Source organism: Notothenia rossii, assembly GCF_949606895.1.
Source record: "Notothenia rossii genome assembly, chromosome: 3".
NCBI lineage: Eukaryota > Metazoa > Chordata > Actinopteri > Perciformes > Nototheniidae > Notothenia > Notothenia rossii.
In genome coordinates, this window is record NC_136901.1 from 38924114 (window position 1) to 38945291 (window position 21178).

At 41.8% G+C, this 21178-nt stretch overlaps 1 protein-coding gene across 1 annotated transcript; it reads left to right on the forward strand.

Moving 5' to 3' along the window:
- The first annotated feature begins 8046 nt into the window (after window positions 1-8046).
- On the forward strand, window positions 8047-18312 carry cited1 (Cbp/p300-interacting transactivator, with Glu/Asp-rich carboxy-terminal domain, 1). The gene is made up of 2 exons (XM_079672219.1): window positions 8047-9515; window positions 13411-18312. The coding sequence occupies exon 2, from the start codon at window positions 13431-13433 to the stop codon at window positions 13992-13994; it is 564 nt and encodes a 187-aa protein (XP_079528345.1). The 5' UTR covers window positions 8047-9515; window positions 13411-13430; the 3' UTR covers window positions 13995-18312.
- The last annotated feature ends 2866 nt before the right edge of the window (window positions 18313-21178 follow it).

Genomic DNA, 21178 nt, shown 5'->3' on the forward strand with positions numbered 1-21178 from the left:
TGTGTGTGTGTGTGTGTGTGTGTGTGTGGGGCTTTAATGGAGAGCGTTTGAAAGAGGAACCACACATGTCGGGCCGTTTCCTTCAGAAGTGATGTTCCCTAAATTAATGGCCCCTGGAAATTCACACCAAATGTAGGAGTCACCAGTCAGAGCGGGCATGTGCTCCACAGAAGTGTGTGTGTGTGTGTGTGTGTGTGTGTGTGTGTGTGTGTGTGTGTGTGTGTGTGTGTGTGTGTGTGTGTGTGTGTGTGTGTGTGTGTGTGTGTGTGTGTGTGTGTGTGTGTGTGTGTGTGTGTGTGTGTGTGTGTGTGTGTGTGTGTGTGTGTGTGTGTGTGTGTGTGTGTGTGTGTGTGTGTGTTCCCTGTGATCTTTATGAACACTGCTGCGGTCACCTCGGCGGTTTGAGCCCAACGTAGCCGAAGCAAATGAAACTCATTACAGTGTTTACGAGTTTGGAAAAGGGGAGACGATTGAAATTCTATCTCATAAACTGGGAGGAGGATGGGGGGGTTACATTGCAACGAGTGTGGGGGGGGGAGAGGGGGTTGTAAACATGAGAGACGTGAGAGACTTTGTGTGTGTTTATGTAGTTTTTCTGTGCATCGTAGAGTCAAATTAGACAAACTCGAGGGGCCTCCAGAGGACGCGGGGACCGCTGGAATTTCTGGATTGCATTTTCATGAAGGATTTTGTTCCATTGTGGTCGTATTCTAGGAGGAAACGCTGTCTTCCTGCTGTTTAAGGATGGATATGTAGCCAAACATTTTTTTTTAAATACGTGACACCCTAAAAAATTAGCCTTGAAAGAGATTGTTGTCATCTTTCTGATATCAAAACATTCCCATGTCGGTCGTCTTGTACAACAAATTTTAATCGATTAGTAATATTATGATGGATCAGCACAGTATCTCTCAAAATAATGTCAATTTTGGGCAATTTTGTACCTCCTATGTAGTCATTGAAGTACTCTAGCTTACTTACAGTGAAGTGGAGAAGTACAAATGTAGAAATCAGAGTTTATTTCGTGTCACAAATCGACTAATTCCCGCATTTTGACCAACTTTAATGAAGTGTGTAGTTACCTAACCATAACCACAATCCTGCCCTACCTTTAACTAGACATTACTGTCCTTACATGCATTGTAGCAAAAATAGATTCAGCATTGAACGTAATCCAGGGTTTTGCAGATACGTCGAAAATCAACATTTTTGTCTGGCAATAGGAGTTTATGTTCTAACCAATAAACCCCCCGAACATGAGCTACTTGGAAACCTAAACCCCCTTTGATCTGCACTAATAAACTGATATAATGACAGGAAAGTAGTGCACAGAACTTTTAGATTACGTCCCAGGTCATGCAAAGAGTCTTCGACCACGTCCAGAGGCTAACATGTTTCTGAAAGGCCACACACAGACGAGACAAAGCCTGTACTCTTGGAAATGACAGAGCAGTTGAGTAATGAATGTAAAAAAGAGAGCTTGTTAAAAGTTATATCCTTGCCTACTTTCACACCTCTGCACATGTTGGGAAGCACATGGGATGGTCGGTTTCGGTAAAAACTACACAAAATAGTTGGATTAATTCCTTTCTAATCAGGACATTGAAGTGTTTTAGACGCTTTGAAGACAATCTGATACGCTTTGTTGGATGAACGTATGTTTTTTTACTAAACCAAGCGGGCAAAATGTACCAATTACTCTTAACGCAAGTTTGCAGCAAGAATTTGGGGTAGAAACCTAATAATTAACTGATTTAAAAGGGTATAAAATACCTTATTATGTTTTGAATGTTCAATAGAGACTAACACAAATAAAAAGTTGATCACCTGATGCCTTAACGGCCGTCCACGCGGCGGCGTGCGTTGAAGCTTCAACGCTTCTTCCAGGGCTCTCGACTAACTTTTTTCACTACCCTCCCGGAACCGTCCCGAAATACAATCTAACCCGTCCCGAAATTAATGTGGACCGTCCCGAAATTTAAAATATGAGTTTTTCTACATTATCATTAGCTATAATGATTCAAAGTGAGCTTTAACATAAATAAAACATCATACAAATCATTAGATCAGGGGTGGGGAACATTTTTCCTCTCAAGGGTCCATTTCAATGTTTTAAACATCCTCCGAGGGCCGTACAAATTATTGACCTCTGCTTAAAAATACTAAAATCACAGCCCATTCATTTCGCCTTTCTTTCATGCCGTGCAAAGAAAAAGCAACCTCTGAATCCAGATATCTCACCATGACTCGTGCATGCATTCACGTGCACGGTTGTGGCATGACCACCAAAACAGAAAGTATATTGGACACAAGATATGTGCAAATGTATTTCGTTTCCTATCCATGTTGACATGATTTAAGTGGGGGGGAGACCTAACCTCCTCTAGGGGGGCCCTCACCTCCCCGGGAAGATTTTTTTTTAAATGTTGAAGTTAAAACCATCAATCTGGTGCACTTTGAGAGCAACATTAGGAGATCTATGGATACATCTCTCAACATCCATATGAAACAGAACTGGAAGCAGATGTATTTTTCTTTATGGATATTTTACAAATAACTCCCCTTTCAAACTGTATTCTTGTTTATTAATAAAAACTTTTATTTACTGTCATATAGTATTTTATACCTGTTTACTTTATTCTCTTGTTTTTTAGAACTATAATGATCATATAAAGATGTGCCTTTACCTCACTGGTTGGAGAAAAAGCTTCTTATATTCGTTAGCATAGCTAGCTAACCAGATGCTAATAACAACAAAGTTATTGACTGTATGACAGATGAACAGATCGCCACTGGGCTTACAACTGAAGACACAGCCACGCAGAAACTGCGGCATGTGTACGGCTCCTTATCGGGAAGTGCCGAAGCGACGTTCTGGTGCTCCCCTGCCATGCTCCCCTCTCAGACGAGACATATACCACGTGATGACACGTTAGGCTCGTGTTGTGTTCAAGGACCCTGACCTTGGCCAGGAAAAACAGGCACTCGCCTGTTTAATTTTTTTGCGGTCTAGATCTCTTTAATTTTTTTCTTTTTTGCGTGTGTTTATAAATTGCCTCGAGGGCCGTAGCAAATGGTCTCGCGGGCCGTATACGGCCCGGGGGCCAGAGGTTCCCCACCCCTGCATTAGATGATATTTCATCAACCTTTTTATTTGAGTAAATCAGTCAATCACATAAACAAAGGCCAAATATATTTAAACAAACACACAAACGAGAAAATTACTCTAATATTGAATCCAAGCAAGTCCCATCCAATTAACAAAAAAATCCAACACTCTGTCCTGAAGACAGAACCCAGAGTAACCACTAACCAGGATGACAGTCTGTAACACAGTCAGGAGACCTTCACAAACTGCCCCGCCCCCTCGCACAAAGACGGGAGAGAGAGATCTCGTCTGGATTAGAAAGCTCGAAAATACATCATAGACGCATGTTGTAGTCTTATTGCATATTAGAAACGGAGTTGGCGAAACTAAAACTGCCATATAATGTTTTTGTAGCAATAATACATATGATATATATTTTTTAAATGTCTCCAGTACCGATAAAAAGTCAGATAACTTCGGAGCTTAACGTTACCACTGTCTTTAATAATTCCGGCCCGGGGACCGTTTAATACCGGGGCTCGGTACCCACCCCTACATGGGGAGAGGCGCAGCATATTGCTAAGGACTAAATACGATGGAGGGTTCTCATCTCAGCCTTGTTATTACATCCCATAGGGGATGAAGGGGAGTAAGTAAATAAAGAGGCCGGGGCTCCAGGGTCTGGTTCCTCTGTGCGTTTTTGTGATGTAACGGTAAAACATTTCAGAATTCCTCCACGGGATGCCATTGTCATTGTACATCACTCAACCCGCGAAATACACACACTCAGAGCCATATAATAGATAAATGGCGCTGCACACACTCAGTACATAGTTAGACCCGCAAATTTGCGGGCCAGGAATTCGCGGGCAATGGCTGACAGCCAGCGGCACAGCTGTAGCTACGTACTGTGTGTGTGTGTGTGTGTGTGTGTGTGTGTGTGTGTGTGTGTGTGTGTGTGTGTGTGTGTGTGTGTGTGTGTGTGTGTGTGTGTGTGTGTGTGTGTGTGTGTGTGTGTGTATTTCGCGGGTTGCTAAATGTTTTGTGCGTTTATGTTGACAAGGAGATTTAATAACTGTGTGCTACACAAAACGTGCAGTCAGTTTCATTTTCATCGCCGTTCATCTCTCGTCCCAAATTCGTCCCAAAATATTTTTTTAGCCTCCCCGACACTATTTTTTTCGGCCCCGGGACGACGGGACGTCCTTAAGCTCGAGCCCTGGCTTCTTCCCATTCACTTTGAATGGGGTGAGGTCGAGCTTTGCCGAACTGCATCGCGTTGCTCGCTTCAAAAGTTGAGAAAAGTTCAACTTTTGAAGCTTCGACGGAAGCGTCAACCAATCAAATCATATGGCAGTACAAGCTCTAGCCAATCAAACCGCGTGCTTGTGTGTCCGGGGCGGGAGATTCATGTGATTGGTTGTTGGTCGAGTTTCAGACACGCCCGCCTGCAAGCTTCAACGCACGCCGCCGTGTGGACGCTGCGTAATGGTAGTGATGTGACGTTTGCGAACGATCAGATTCTTTTGAACGGCTCTTTGGTACGAACGAAGGGAACCGAGTCGTACTTGGAGAGAGCCGTTCTTTTTATCGTTGGTTCACTGCCTGCCATAAATCCACTCGCCCTTAAAGGAACTTGCTTTCCTGAATGCACATTAACCATAAGGCACTTTCAGACCGCAGTACTTTTCCCACGAAGGTTAATCAGAACTTAGTTCGAGAACTCTCCAGTTCTCATGAACTAAGTTCAGATCGCGTTCACACCGGAATAAGTCCCTGAGAGAGGATTAGGCAAATGAAGCCGCTGACGTCAATTCTTTTTCTCCTGCTTTGGGTTTACTGGCAGGCCGCAAACCACTTCACGGCGTATACTGCCACCCGAAGTCCCCGGCCGGAAGTCCCCGGAGTTGGGGACTGGCTTCAGTAGAAGCTGCTGGGACTCCCAGCAGCTTCTACTGAAGCCTTCCGAGTAAATCTCCAGAACGCAGACACCTCCTCATCTCCACCGCTCCCATGTTTTCTTTTGTGTTGCCATAAGTTATTCTCTCCGCGTTGGTGCACTGGGCTAATGCTAATAATGCAATGCGAGGATAATAAAATGGCGGCTTCACAAAACTTTTTGGGAGTTTTACGGGGCGTGGTTTGCATTCAGCCAGACGATCAGAAATAGGAACCTTTTTCTCCCACGAAAGTCCGTGCTCTCTAGCAGGGACGGAAAAGGGGGTAAAAAAGTTCTCATGAACTAATTTTTGTTCCGGATTTTCAGAACTATATCAGAACTAAAGTGGGAAAAGTACTGCGGTGTGAACGCGCCTATAGATGACGGCATAACGCGTGCTGCTTGAGTAGTCGATTGGCTGCCTGAGAGATGTAGCAAGTTCTACTTTTTCTGTGAGTAAAAGTAGATTTCTGGCAATACAGTCAATCATTATCCTGGTGATTCTTTTGGAGATAAACCTATTAACCCGCCCCCTTAAAAACATAACGGCTCTTTTGAACGGCTCTCGGAAAGGAACGGAGCCATAAGATCCAGCTCCCTTCAAAGTGCCATAATTCCCATCACCACTTAATTGGGAACAACTGATCCCAGATATAAAACAGTACACGCCACATCACTTTTGTCCACTTGCAGCTCTGATTTCTATGACCTAGAGACAAGATTGTAGAGTTTTGTAGCTGTCAGATTCACGGAAAACAGATCTTCCACACTGCGGTGAAGAAAGAGCTGCCAGCATTGAACTGTAATTTGTATTTGGCTCAAATGTTCTTCTTCCTCACGCACGCAAATGCAGTTTGTTGAGTCCATGGAGAACAGTTTTGGATTTAGTTTCATCAGAAGGTGGTGAGTTGAGGGGTTTTGTTATACTTGTATGCTCCATGGGTTTCATTAAACTGCAGTATAATACTCTTTCCCTGTGTTCATTTGACAAACCCGATGAATAATGGAGGCCAACTGCAGCCAAACAAAGCACTGGTTTCATTAGGCTCTTGTTTACTGGGTGTATGCCTGTTCTGGTTTCTGTTGAACACACCTTCACTTCTCCATGACAAATAAACTTTCCCAACGACTTTTATGCAAATCGGCGCCAGTGATTTGAATAGAGAGTCATCGGACCCTCGCTCATGATTACTTTAGATAAACCAAGTCCTTCCTCTTTGGATGGGTGCTAAACATTTGCATAAGCCTGTTTAAGTTTGGGGACTTTTTCCAAACCTTAGGAAGTACAAAAAAAAAACTCTGACATATCGGAGAAATCCACGCAGCGTTTAAAAGGTTTCATCACAGTTTCCATCCACTCATCCAAAACTAAAAAATCCAGCTTGGCAGTCGCACCAATACAATTATTTGTCCTTTTTGGATGGAAATCACAACGGTTTGTTAGATTTGCATAACGTCTCCCCCCCTACCAAGGGAACAAAGCAAGGGGGGGGCTTCGTCTCTACGTCCTCCTCCTCCTCCTCATCAACATGTGAAGTGTCTGTTGTCAATGGCGGAGGGGATTTACTCTCACAATAAAGACAGATGCCACCTTTTATCTGCTTAACGGAACAGAGAGGGGCGCGTGGCACTTGTTGTTGGCGCGTAATGACGTGCTGCCTCCACACACACACATGCTGAATGGACTTGTTCTTTTTTTAGCATGATGGGGCCGTGGGGGATTTTTTTTTTATTTTGGGGATGAATTGGAGGTTCCCCCCCAACGACACTTTGGGTGATTTCTCTTTCTACCCCGAGCAGCCTTTTGTTTGTCCCGTATGAATACAAGAGGATAAATGGACCCACAGGAGAGGAGGGTCTCAGCAGATCCGGGGTTGAGTCTGAGCTCCTCGTGGTGACACACTTTTAAACATTTAATCCAGTGACCACAGGCTGTGATCACCTCTGATATCGGATATATAGTCAAAAATTAGATTTAAAATACTTACGTTTGCCTCCAATAATACTTTTACAGTGTGGTTTGGTGTTAAAGATGATTAGAAAATTAGATACGTGAGATTGTTTGCCACATGGAAATTGATATGTTGCACTAATGCGGAGGAAAGTAAAAGCTACAAAAGCATAACATGAAAAAAAGTTCGACATTTGATTGAATTTAGTGTTTGTATGTGACATTATTCCGTTTTATGCATGGAACATTGCAGAGTCTGACACTATTTGTTCATTTCCCCATAAAAATACCACTTACAATGTTTGTTTTTGTATATTTCTGCAAGGATGTCAAGCCTGCATTGTTTTATGACAGATTTAAATCGAGCCAAAACCACTTGTGTGACCATAACTCAACATAAGAGCACAAAAAGACTCCAAACAGGAAGTATTTTAATGAAGTGGCTGTGATGATTTCTGACATTTTTAGCAGAAGTCGTTGATATTAATGGTGGTCTTGGAGTTTTCCCTCATGTGAATTTGTTTTAAGAAGATGGTTTATGAGTCACACACACACACACACACACACACACACACACACACACACACACACACACACACACACACACACACACACATGACTCACATTATGTTCTAACAACCTGACAAATTAAATCACTCAGTGCATATTCACCAGTGACTCTAATCACACGAGGACATCTCAACAAGAACATCAACATGTTGTTATGCAAATCATTCACAGACCTCCAGTGTGTGTGTGTGTGTGTGTGTGTGTGTGTGTGTGTGTGTGTGTGTGTGTGTGTGTGTGTGTGTGTGTGTGTGTGTGTGTGTGTGTGTGTGTGTGTGTGTGTGTGTGTGTGTGTGTGTGTGTGTGTGTGTGTGTGTGTGTGTGTGTGTGTGTGTGTGTGTGTGTGTGTGTGTGTGTGTGTGTGTGTGTGTGTGTGTGTGTGTGTGTGTCTCTCTCTCTCTTCCCCCCCCCCCCCCCCCTCCCTCCCTATCTCCCCTCTCTCGGGGTGAGTGACACAGACAAAGACTGAGTGCTCTGAAATGGTCCATTTGTGGTGTTTCTTTCAGAGTGAGAAACATCTGCCCTGCGGAGCGGCTCCGTCTAAACTCTGGAGGCTGGATTCACCCAAATATCGGAGCTGGAGATTGATTGATTGATTGAATTGATTGAAACGTTTATTAACAGCTTGTATATTGGGTACAGTACAGTAAAGCTCAAAACATACAATTGTTAAGGGGATGCAGGCCAGAGAAAGACTTTCGTCTTGTTTACATCAGGGTCCCCCATTTCCAATTCATCATATCATTTAAGACATACAAGACATATTTGACATACAGATGGCTTATTTACAATTTACATACAGGTGTTTTTTTAAATACAGATGGCTTACTTACAAATTTCATTTTAGATTTCGTTCTAATACATCCTAACCGGACATTTAAGACATACCAAGTCTACAGATATACAGTTAGTAACAGAGTCTAAAATGCGAGTATATACATAGATGGGGGGGGAAGCTGTCCATTGTACGACAGGTTGAGATTTGTACCATTACCGGAGCCAGTTTTGCAATGCTCTCCCCCGAAGGTGCTCTTTAAGAGAGGTTTTGAAGATAAGTATAGTTTTACTTTCCTTTACAGTAGTGGGAAGAGCGTTCCACCTTGATGTGGCATAATTGCGAAACGTGTATTCCCCTTTTTTTGTGCCAAATCTGGGTTTTACATGATTTGTGGACCATGTTTTATTCCGCAGAAGTCTTTTAGGAAACCACAGTGGGGGAAAACACAGGTGAAAGTAATACAATGAATGATGGCTTGATGGCATTTAGCTGCTGGAGTTTCAGGGTCCAGATATGTTGGTTGCCAACTCACTAAACATGAACATAGGCCTACTTTACAAATTGTACAAACACAGTAAGACAAAAATAAGTATTGTTTCCAAAAACAAACCTACACAATTCTGCAAAACCCTGAATTATATGTTAGGCATTTATCATTTCAGTTCATTTTCATCATCCTCATTTGCAGCAGTTTCTGTCACTGTGGAGGTCTCAATATAAAAAATAGTGTGAATATAAGCTACTTTATTCCAAGAACTGCATGAATCTGTCCCACTGGTTGCTAAACCTTAGATTGAATGCCCAATACTTTCATATTATATTTATCAAAGCACCCACAACCTTTGTTTTCTACCTCGCTATGTGTATTTACTGTCTTGATTCAATTTGTCAAAATCAGTTTGGACACGCCCCTCGACCAATGAGATCGCTCTTCCCGCCTCCATCCGGATCCTTTGGAAATCCGCCTCCTTGTTTTGGGATGGGAACACACACACACACACACGGCTGGTCAGAGAGCAGAGAGAGAACTTCTCACTGAGGAGCTGACAGAGTGTGTGTGCGGATCTCAACCTCTGGTTCTCGGAAAACTCCAGAATAACTTCCCTCTGACTCCTCTGAGGAAACGTTGGACTCTCCGGACTGTTTTCATCTTTATTTGACTCTTCTGGACTGCACCGGGCTTCTCTCACAGGTTGGTGTGTTTCCTCTTTCAATGCATTTTGAAAGTACAGGACTTGTTGACATTGTGTAAATCTGGAAGTGTTTACATAACATTTTGAATAAGGTCAGGCTTTTTTTTTTGCATCCACCTGAAGTGTTTCTGCTGCGAAAGCATGCGACATTTGCATTTTGTATTTGATTTGTAAATATACCCTTAAAGGAAGCGGGTTTGCATGCTTATGTATGCCCACGTGATAATATAAACACATGATACTTGCAGACATACTTGCAAAACAAATACAACGTGGAAATGAGCTTTTAATGGGGAAAAAATATAAATATTTCAGTAAAAAAAAAACATGCTTTGTTATTTGAAGTGTGTTTGCAATGTGCATTCTCACTTCATCTAAACCTTAAACCAGTGAAAATGTGATACAAGTATTTCTAAACAGTCATTTGAGTTTTTTCCAAGTTTTCCAACATAACAACTTCGCTGACACTCTGTTTTCCCTCTTTTTTCTAAATTGGCTTCTCATTAACCGTCTTCAATATGGAGTTGGAGGCAATTCAATGAAGTGGTGAATGCGTCACGCTGGGGAAGCATATGGTGCGTGTCGGTGGTGTGTGTGTGTGTCTGTGTCTGTGAGGGACAGGCTGACGTTTCAATTGGCTCGTCACGCTTTAATTGAGTAATTGAAACCTCTGGTGTGTGTGTGTGTGTGTGTGTGTGTGTGTGTGTGTGTGTGTGTGTGTGTGTGTGTGTGTGTGTGTGTGTGTGTGTGTGTGTGTGTGTGTGTGTGTGTGTGTGTGTGTGTGTGTGTGTGTGTGTGTGTGTGTGTGTGTGTGTGTGTGTGTGTGTGTGTGTGTGTGTGTGTGTGTGTGTGTGTGTGGCTTATGATATAATGTTACCAATTAGTGTGTGTGTGGATAGTGAATTGATAATGAGGACATTTTAGTTCCTGCTAGATGTTGCAAGTGATGAAGACCATGTGATCTGATAGAAACCTCCAGAACAACTACTAAATGGACCTCGATTAAGAATAAACGTTATCCTAGGAGTTTAGCGTCTTAATTTGACTATTGGAAAACAAATGTATGCCCCAACTTAAAGTGTAAAATCCTTACATTTAAGCAGCTGAAATGAGAGAATAATAGGCTTTTTGCTTCATAAATGGCTTCAAATATGAATGATCTGACTAATGAAATACATGACTAATGGCGTTATTGTATTTCTGTTCATCTGTTTTGCTTCTAAAAAGTGATTTTAAAGTGATGCACTTATCCCAAAGCTTCCCATTCACTGTAATGTTTCTATAATTAGGTAGGCGAGGAGAGTGCCGTGTTGTTCTCTGTCAGACTCGCTCTGCTGATAATTCAAATTAAAGCAGAGCGCTCCACGGCCAAGACGGCTAATGAAATCATTTACAGGGAGACTGAAGCCCATTTTCACAAAGTCATAAAACAGCGTTGGGAGAACACAATGTGTCTGGTCAGCTGTGAACAGGAAAAAACATTGACTCTCGTCCAAACGTTTCACACGGCATCCTTCCTCATGTTATCTTCAGCCAAAAACAAGCATGATGAGAACAACTCTCCGTTATTGACTCCCTCCGGTCATTTTAATGTCTCCTGAGTGCTTGTAAATGTCACGTTGACTCAGTTAAAAGGCTGAAATTGACACTTAATTTGGTCAGGGAATGGAATAAATGGAGTAGCTTGTGTCGACAATTTGATACGACCGTTAAGATATTCTTTAAAAAAAATGAACTACGCGTCGTTTAGCAAGGTTTCTAAGTTTAGTAAGTGGTCTTTTTAACGTAAATTCTTCAAAATGGCATGTGATCACCCGCAAGTGTATCACTGGAAAGCAAATAAATGCCTCATGTATCCAAAAATGTGACAGTAAACTCCGACGTCTTTGATAAATATTCAACGTTTCTCAACGAAATACCTAAAAGCACGTGTTGCAAATTGGATGCACGCTTAGATGATCTCCTCCACCGTCACAACATGTTATGTTTGAGGAATATCACAATCCTTAAAGAGCCGCGTTTCCTCCTCTGTGCCCTCGGAGGAGAATGTGAGCGGTTTTTAATTTGTTTGTGTCTCCTGGACTCAATGTGCTGGAAAGCTGTCGAGCAGAGGCACCATGTGCAGCCTGGCCCTGACAGTAATCAGTCAATGAATAATGAACACAAACACACACACACACACACACAGACCTGCCATTGACAGCTGTTTGGTATCTTTGTGTGTGTATTAACTCTATCAGTGGAGTGCAGCTGCATGCCTGCCTGCCTGTAGCAATTATGTTCTCGCTAAATAAGAGCCAGCGCTGGGAGGAGGGGGGGGGGGTGAGAAAGAGAGCATATTAAGTGATTAACTTATGTGTGTGTGTGTGTGTGTGTGTGTGTGTGTGTGTGTGTGTGTGTGTGTGTGTGTGTGTGTGTGTGTGTGTGTGTGTGTGTGTGTGTGTGTGTGTGTGTGTGTGTGTCGGGGTGGGTGGTAAGCTCGGGGACTTTAACATGAGCCTCCAGGAGTCTCACACGCACACTGGAAGACACACTTTTATTTATTTTTTACCTCCACACACATCTGTGACATTTTTCTCAGTGTGTCAAGCTTTCCACAACACACACACACACACACACAGAGAGAGAGAGTCAGACATATGCAATGCTCTGTGTATTTATCCTGCCATGTGACCCAATCACTCTTTGAGGTCCTCAAAGGCTCTGTTGTGCTATGAACTCCATTCTCTCTCACACACACACACACACACACACACACACATACCTCATAAACACTCACTAACCCCGTTAGTACCCACAGGCCTTCTCCCCACAGCCTTCTCCTGCTTAATTTGCTGCTCAATAGGTCAAGAGTAAAAGCAGACATCAAGCGAACACAGACACACACACACACACACACACACAAAATCCGTCTCGAACACGTCGAGTCATGCGGCTGGCCGGCATGTTTTCCAGACAGTCACGACTGTCAGTGATTTAAAGAGTCATACGGACATGAGCAAAGCCGCTCTTAAGTCAACAACGCCTTCATTGTTGGTGCGGTTTGAAGCCGCCACATGTTTGTCAGGAAAACGCTTTTTAATGACCACTTACGTTATTTGTCATCCGTTGTTTGGTGAACAAAAGTTTTCAGGAGCGGAGGACGTATTCAGATCATAAGTGAAAGCAGAATTACCACACTCTGTTACAAGCTATTTAAAACTTTGGAAACAAGCAATGTGGAAAGTACGATAACAAAGCCCCTTGACAATAACTTTATTTATTCGGCTGTCAAATGCTTAAATAAATGATTGAATTATTTAAATATTGACAATTGGATGTAACCCAGAAACCAAAGGCAGATAAGGAGGAAAGTCTCTGCCACCGAACAACAGAAATATTAAGCAAATACTACAGTCCAGTGACTCCGCCACGTTAATGTGAAGCATACACACAACTCAATTATTTCCATGACGACAGATTGCAGAATATGAACATGTGCTCGCAAGTGATTGATTCACACCTGTGTGATAATTACAGCTTTCTATAAACCAGCAGCTTCCAATCGTTATGCTAAGCTAGGCTAATCACAGGCTGATACTAGCTTCATACTCAGTACACAGATATGAGATTGGTATGGATATATTTCCAAATATTTCAAACTTTTCCCTTGGAATTATTGCGTTCATCAATTCAGTATATTCTGGTTTAAACTGCGATGTGTTTTTTTCCGGGTCCTATGAAGTGGATGTTATCTGTAGGTTATGATATAACCAAATACATATGAGTCCACGCTACAATAAAGAGGGTATACACTGAAGTTATAAAAACATTTTCATTTCCTCGACTTACTTTACGTCAGATCAACCGATTCTTCCCAGATATCTCGTTGACATCTCTTTTCTCTTCCTGCAGGCTCTGGTGTTTTCCTGGTGATGACCTCACTGCTGTTTCCTGCCCACGCTGCGATGAAGGACCTCTCCTCTTCCTCCTCTCCTCTCAGCACCCTGCTCCACTACCCGAACTCCAAGTCCTCCGTGGCACCGTTCTCTCCATCTTCCGGTACCGCATCATCGCCAACGATATCCTCCAATCCCATCTCCAAACCTCAGCCTTTCTGCCTCCAGACGGGACCTCACCTCATCGCTAGCATGCAGCTTCAGAAACTCAACTCTCACTACCAGAACCTCGCCGGTGCTTCTACGGGACACCAAGCGCCTGGAGGAGCTCAAAGGGGATTCGGTGCCTCGCCTCTGGGCACGGGAAACCAGATTCTGGGCCCCTCTGGAGGTCTGGGTGGAGGTGGGATGGGCGTTGGTATGAACATGGGGAACCAAAGCACCAGCACAGGTGCGTTAATCGATTTTGACCCCGTGGACGAGGAGGTTCTCATGTCACTGGTCGTTGAGCTCGGTTTGGATCGAGCCAACGAGCTGCCTGAACTCTGGCTCGGTCAGAACGAGTTCGATTTCATGTCAGACGTACCGGCCGGATGCTGACCAAACGAGGAGAAAAAAGACTTTCGAGACGCAAAGAGACAAAGAGAGAGAAGACTTTGCTCTGTTTTGTTGGTCCCTTTCCTTTTCTGGGTCCACACAAGTGAAGAGATGCTGAGTCACAAAGAGAAAGATGGATAAGAGAAGACGGCTTTTGTTTTGTTGTTCGATTCTATCAGTGCACTGGTTTTCTCTAGGATCAAACTGATGGTAGAAAAACCAACCTGATGGGATTAAGAAGTCTTTTGTTGCCTCGTTGCACTGTTTCGTTCGGCTTAATGAAAAACAAGCTGGTTGACGGCTGGTTGGAGACGTTTGGCGCTCTCTGGAAACACCACGTAAAGAAGACGCACCTGTTGGACTTTAACGGTGCTGTATTCTCTTTTAAAAAAAAAAAAATGACATTATGGGAGATTTGTGAAGCATGACAAACACTACGGTTCCTGTTTTCTTGAAGGACAATATTAGACTCACGGGAAAGAGAGTCCCGTCTCGCCCTCACACAGACCACAAAGACAGCGATTGTCTGAGAACTGGTTATCTCAATGTTCTGTTCTTTCTTTCCTTTTTTTAGTTTGAATTAACTTCAACCATCTTATTCACAGAACATGTTATTTAAGACAGTGGCTGATATCCATCCGGACTTCTTGACAAGGAGTGCTTCTGTGCCGCGTCTATAATCAGTCTGAACATAATGAATTAGATGAAGGGATGTTGAATCTTTCGGAGCATGGGACCTGAATGGAGTAAATTGTTTCTCTCTCTGGAAGCTGCCTCGTTTCAAACGATCGAGGCCTTTTTGGTCATGTGAGATGCTGATGTATGTTTTGTTTTCTGGCGTGCAGTGTAAGGACATTGACCCGTTCGGTGTCTGTGACCCTTAATAGCACTTCCTCTATCATTAAATAACAAGGTCTTCTCAACCGAAAGGCAATAATAGACAAATTCAAGTGCTGTGTGTTTTTCCTGTTTCACCACTTTCATGTTTGTGTCAAAACAGTTTGTTTAGCCCCAACGGATCTTTACATCATATCAGTGTTCCTGATAAGGAAGTGTTTTCTGTCGGGTCATCGTCAGGCCTGCAGACTGCTGTTTGCACACTTTGCAGGACAGATTTGAAGTTGAACACACAATGTGGTTTGGCTTCAGCAGTGCAGACTTTAGGGTGGTTCAAGTCGGACCAAAGTGAGATAAATAACATCTCAACAAGTAGCATTGTGCCTACTGTCAACCATATTTAAAGACCCCATCCTTGTTGAACAATTGTATACTGAGAAATATCAAAATAAAAGACTATTGTTTTTGATTTGACACTTGCTAGCTAGCTATCGCTCTCTGCTAACATGTGACTTACTTGGGGAAACGTTAGCATTAGCTTTACAGTAGATCTGTATGGAAAGCAAGCGGCAAAACTCTTACAAAAAAACAAACATCTATTGTGAAATATACTTTATAATATCACTTTAAAATAGTAGTTTTACCAATCAATGCCAATTCAAACTCCAGCTTTTTCTGTGGCTCTTTTTTCGATATCATACAAGTAAACATTTAAGCTAACGTGGAAGCTAACACTAAATCATAAGAGCTACTGAGCTCACATATCAAATCAAACTCAATAACAAGATTGCTTGTCCTTGGGTCAAATTTGACCCGTTTCCCAATTATTTTACGTCGAGATAAAGGTTTACTTTATTAAAATGTCGAGCATCTGGGGTCAATTTTTGTAGAATTAGTCAAAATTGTTGCCTTTTTTAAACTCAGAAATGAGGTTTGAATTTGTGTAAACGAAGTCTATTGACCGTACATTTAGAAAAGAAGAGTAACTCTTAAATTGGAATAAAGTTGGCTCAAAAGGTCATTATTTATACGAGATGCTTTAAAAACAGGGAAACCCTGAGGACAAAAGTTGCACAGTTGATAGGAAGACAACACAAGTGTTAAATAAGTGAAGCTGAATCCTTCAATACTAAATATCAAAACAAAGCTAGTTCGCTGCAAGTAAATGATATATTTCTAATTTGCATTTCCCTTGTTTGAACAACATGATGCTCCCGTAGTTAACTCTCCATTTACCAGGTGTTTTTTTGCACACTTGTGGTAGGGAAATACCCACGGGTTAAACTGACACCCACACCTCCACCTCTTCCCACCTATGGCAGCTGTACTGTGCTGTTTCAAGCTGTAGATTGATCCACGTTAGCACGGGGGCTCTGACCCATATCTGTAGTGGTAAGAAGAGACGGGGCTCGAACTGTGAAGCGGGAACAAAGGCCTTTCACTCTCAACCTGGTGTGTCTGTCATCCCGGGCATTGTGGGTCTTCTCTTGGACCACACACACATGAAATAACACACCTGTTCATATGCACGCAACACACTGAAACTACGTATAAACTTTAAAGGCATCGAAAAATAAACCCAGCACACATGCACACGCGGGATGGTATTACAGCAGGGAAACGGGAGTAGCAGCCATGAAACAGGCACTTGTTCAGTTACACACACACACACACACACACACACACACTTTACAGGTTGTTGGTTGGTGTGTCTGTGAGAAGAGATAGTGATGTCAGTGTCTGAAAATGCAAATGTGCGTAAGGGGAAACTAGCAGGTATTACGTCTGCGGGAAAACTGCGGAAAAAACCCGCCGAGACTCATTAATTTATTTAGACTTACACAGGTCAGTTTACACACACTCAACAAGTCCCTGCACACATGCTTCCAAACATCAATTTTGACGTCGATTATAGGTCTCGGTTACACTCAATGAACTTCCTTTTCCTTTCTTTAATGAAACGCGAGAAGCAGTGAATAATGAAAACCCGATGAAGGAGTGATTTGACAGAATCCTTTCTTTAAAAAAAAAAGGGATTTCCCCGCTTTTATTGAAAGCAATAAAGACGTTTCTCATCGCCTCAAAATCCAAAAGACAGGCGCGCTGATTCACTGATCGGCTAAGTGGGTCAAAATAACATTCTTCACATTGAGACAGTCTTGTGTTTGTTTCCATCTGCTCGATGTTTGTGTGTGTGTATGTGCGCGCGCGCGTGCGTGCATGTTGTTTTTTGGTCCAGCCTTGATCCCAGCTGAGTGAATGTGTTTTTTTTGTTGCTTTGCCTCCTCCTCCGCCTCCCATGAGAAGTTGCCTAGTCGAGATGTTTGAATCTTCTGAGGGTTTTGATTTCCTCTTCTCCTTGACGCCCGATATTGCAGTTTAACCTCGGCGGTGACCTTTTGAACCCAAATATACCTCATAGCTATTTGGTTTCTAATGACAAAAACGTAACTCCACGCAAAAATATTCCTAATTTTTTGTTTAAACCGAGTCTGGAATACCACAAAAGTGTATTGTGGCAACTAAATGATGACAGAAAACTACCTTAAACTGTTTGAATTGCATGGTGTTGGTAAAACTACAAATCTTAAACCCAATACAGATCATTTTCCGAAGTAAACTAAAAGTTTTAAGTCTGACTTCCTGTCTTTTTTAATAAAGGTCATATTTTTACCAAGTGCTAATATCTTTGCCATCTAGGACACTTCAGTCAACAGAAAACTAACCAACCAGTTTGATAATGGATTTTTTGATACAGCAGAGTTTGCTTATTCCCTAGAAGAAGATGCCACATTCAATAAGTAGCCTATTAAGGGCAACAAAATCGAATAACAAAATGTCCTTAATTCTCAAACTAACACGTTAGAGTATATTTCTGTTTAAACCTCACAAAACGGAGATGTTAAGACTATTACACTGTTTTCACCATAATACAAACCCTTCCTAATTCACTTGTTTTAGGATGTTGGGATTCTTCCTGCTCTTTGTATCTGCGTCTCATGGTCTCTACAACAGATCAAGTGGATTTACGGTTTCCATTTTGACAGCAGTGATTTGTAGCCTCCGAGCCTCAGGGTCATGAAAAATGTTCCGGCACATCAAGGCCCGTGAAAAGCCTCGACATGAGCCGTGATGTATCTGTTAAAAGGTCGCTGTTACAAGGTTCCCTCTCCACACGTAATGAAAATGTTCCGCCACTGAGGTCTGCTTGTGAAACTGAAGCAGACTCTGATTGAATCATCATATTCACGTTAAAACATGTGACTTGTTTTTACATGCAGTCTGTTTCCTTTCTTTTATGTTTTTCTAATGATGGAATGAATATTATTCAAAGATGATTTTTAAAGCACTTTTGCTCAACGGCTCTCTCACTTGTACATCTATATGAATATGTAAATGATTGATATCATATAACAAAAAAAAAGCTTGTATTTTTGTTACGGCTCCGAGTTTTGGGGGGGAAATAAAGAAAGTGAAAATGTAACTGGAGTGAAGGTGTTTCTTTTAATAACAGACAACATACAGGATATGAAGTCAAATGATTATACATTTTTTCCAATTTTCCTTGAACATGTTGGATAGGTTTAATCATATCAACAGATAATGTGCCTTTCATAGACTCTAAAACAATATATTAACCAGATAAGGTCTAAAGTTTTCTGAATAATAGCTTCATACATGGAATTAATTGTTTAACCCTGTGGTTGTGTGTGTGTTTTATCTGATCCGGATGGTTACTAATTCCTTTTCTTTATGGCGGTCATCTTTGACCGGGAACACCATGGGTGTTACAAAGTTGACTAAATCTTCCAAAATGCAATGAAAGTGGTGATCAGCCATTTTACATGTTCGAATGTCTACTGTGAAGGATATCATAAAGCCTTAATGCACTCGAATGTAAAACAAAAAAATTATGATTGATGAAAGTAGTAAATCGGTCAGATTTGACCCGAAGACAAAAGGAGGGTTCAATACAGTATATTACTATAACTGTAGACATTATGGTGCAAGGCTTCCATCTGGTGGCAGGTAGTGGTAAACACACAATAAACCACCTGGCGTTTAGACACTTTAAAATACCGGGGAAACAAAAATCTATAACACATCTTTTACATTTTCCACGTGAAATAAGACAAACTAAATGAGTGCATAATGTATTAAAATGTAGTGAAATATAACATTAAAAATGTATGTGTGTGTGTTGTCTTTTGGTCGGGCCTTGATCCCAGCTGAGTGAATGTGTTTTTTTGTGCTTTGCCTGCATATACAATTATGTTTGACATATTTATCTCGATTTGTCTGTCCAATAAAGGTTTTGAAATCAAACTGATAACCTGAAGTGTCAGACTTTAATGCAGTGCTGCTATCTTGTGGTTATAGTACTTCATGGAGATATGTTAACAGAAATGCAAGAATTTCACATTTAATGTTGTGCTAATTTGAACTAATCTATTAATTGTTGGGTAGTTTTATCTACAGCAATGCATCTCATTCTGTAAGATCGTCATGTATTTGTCTCAAATTAAACACATCAGGAGACACATGGTTTGCACTGTAATCTGATAACTGTCAAACACATATAGTGCAATTAAGAAAGTACAATATTTTCCTTTGAAATGTAGTGGAATATAACATTAAAACTTTTTTTTTTAAATCCTCAGATTTCTACTTTAGAACAGTACTCGAGTAAATCTACTTAGTCATATATATTGGAGGCGTGTGGCGCAGTGGGTTGTGCGTAGGTGTTCGGATCAGGGGGTCACGTGTTCAAAACCCACTGCAGTCAGCCTCTCGTTGTGTCCCTGACACACTTCACCCCAAATTGCTCCTGTGGGGATTGCCCACAATATTGAGTATGTAAATCGCATTGGATAAAAGCGTCTAACAAGTATCATGTAATGTAATGTTCACTGTTGATGGGAAAATAGTGAGGTCTAAATGGAGTGAATAAAGGAGAAGAAAGACTAAAAAGAGGAGTGATACATTAGGAATATACTGTTATTAATATAACAAGTGAGGCGTTAGCAACAGCTGTACACAAAAGTAAATAACACAATGGATGCTAATAACTAAGAACGACTATTAAACCATGGTCTGTTTTGTGCACAAAGTGGGAAAAGTTTTAATTAAAGGGAGGAACTTGCTGAAGTGTGTGCGTGTGTGTTTCTAACATGAGATCCATTTTAATCCATGCATGCTGTTTTCATTCATGCGATCAGCTGGACTTAATTACGCTCTATTTCTCAAACAACATTGCAAGACTTAAGACGGTCGGTTTAAACAAACGTCGCCTCCTTTATTCCTTCAACTTTTAGTAACATGAGCCCAGAAATGTGTCTTCAATCCAAAATAACTTCCTGGAAAGAAGCGGTCACCGGCAGTATTTGTTAGGAAAGGGGTCAGGAAATAAAGGTGCACGGCTTGATGTGATGCTACACTGCTTGTCTTTGCAAAAATGTAAAATGTGCTGAATTAAATTTAGGTCAGTGGGTTATTCTCCACTTGTTAAACTGCCCTGAAAACAAACGTGTGCACACGCTAAAGAGCTAGCTTTCAATAAAAGGAAATGAAATGGGTCACCAGAGATACATGTGTGAACTGCAGGAACGTTAATAGGTTTTGTCGCTGGGTTTTGGCATTTGTTCCGGGGGGGAAGCAGCGTTCAGAGATAGAAAGATGGCATGTGTGCATCAGTAGGAGTGATTTGGCAGAGGAAGAAAAGCCCCGGAGGAGATGTATCTCAATGAGTGTAAACAAGGCTCTGCCTGGTTATGGCTAGAAAGGATCCGTCTTGTGTAAAACTCTCGCGAGAGTTTGGCTGAATGTCACATGGCTGAATGTTTACGTATGGCAGGCAGCCTTTCAGTTACGATCGTTAACATCAGTGGGCCACAGCAAATGATGATGAGAAGCTAAACTATCTATTAATTATGTCAATTACAGGGAGTGTGATTGTTGAAATAGGGTGTTAGCGGTCTTGCTGGTGTTCAAAGAAGAATGACAACACTGTAGATCACCAACACTATGGTTTATTTTTTATTCACAGGCAAGTCAACGTTGTCGCAGTAAAAGTCCCAAGATAGCTCCTGGTGCAATAAAATGTTCCCTTGCAGTGTTTTACTATTATGTCGGATGTTTCTCTATTAATATTGCTGCTGCATTAATGTGTATGTTGCATCATGTTACTGCTGTAGATGTGTTTCCGAGCCGCTCCGATTACAACGAGAGTTACAACGAGAACGTGACGTCATATTTACACTAGACGGATCCTTTCTAGCCATAACCGCTCTGCCTGTCACACTGGTATTTCCTGAGACAGCAGCACAACACACAGGAAGAAAGAGAGAGGG

Excerpts from the sequence above, each read along its gene's own strand:
- cited1 (XM_079672219.1), top strand. The coding sequence starts at position 13,431 with ATGACCTCACTGCTGTTTCCTGCCCACGCTGCGATGAAGGACCTCTCC.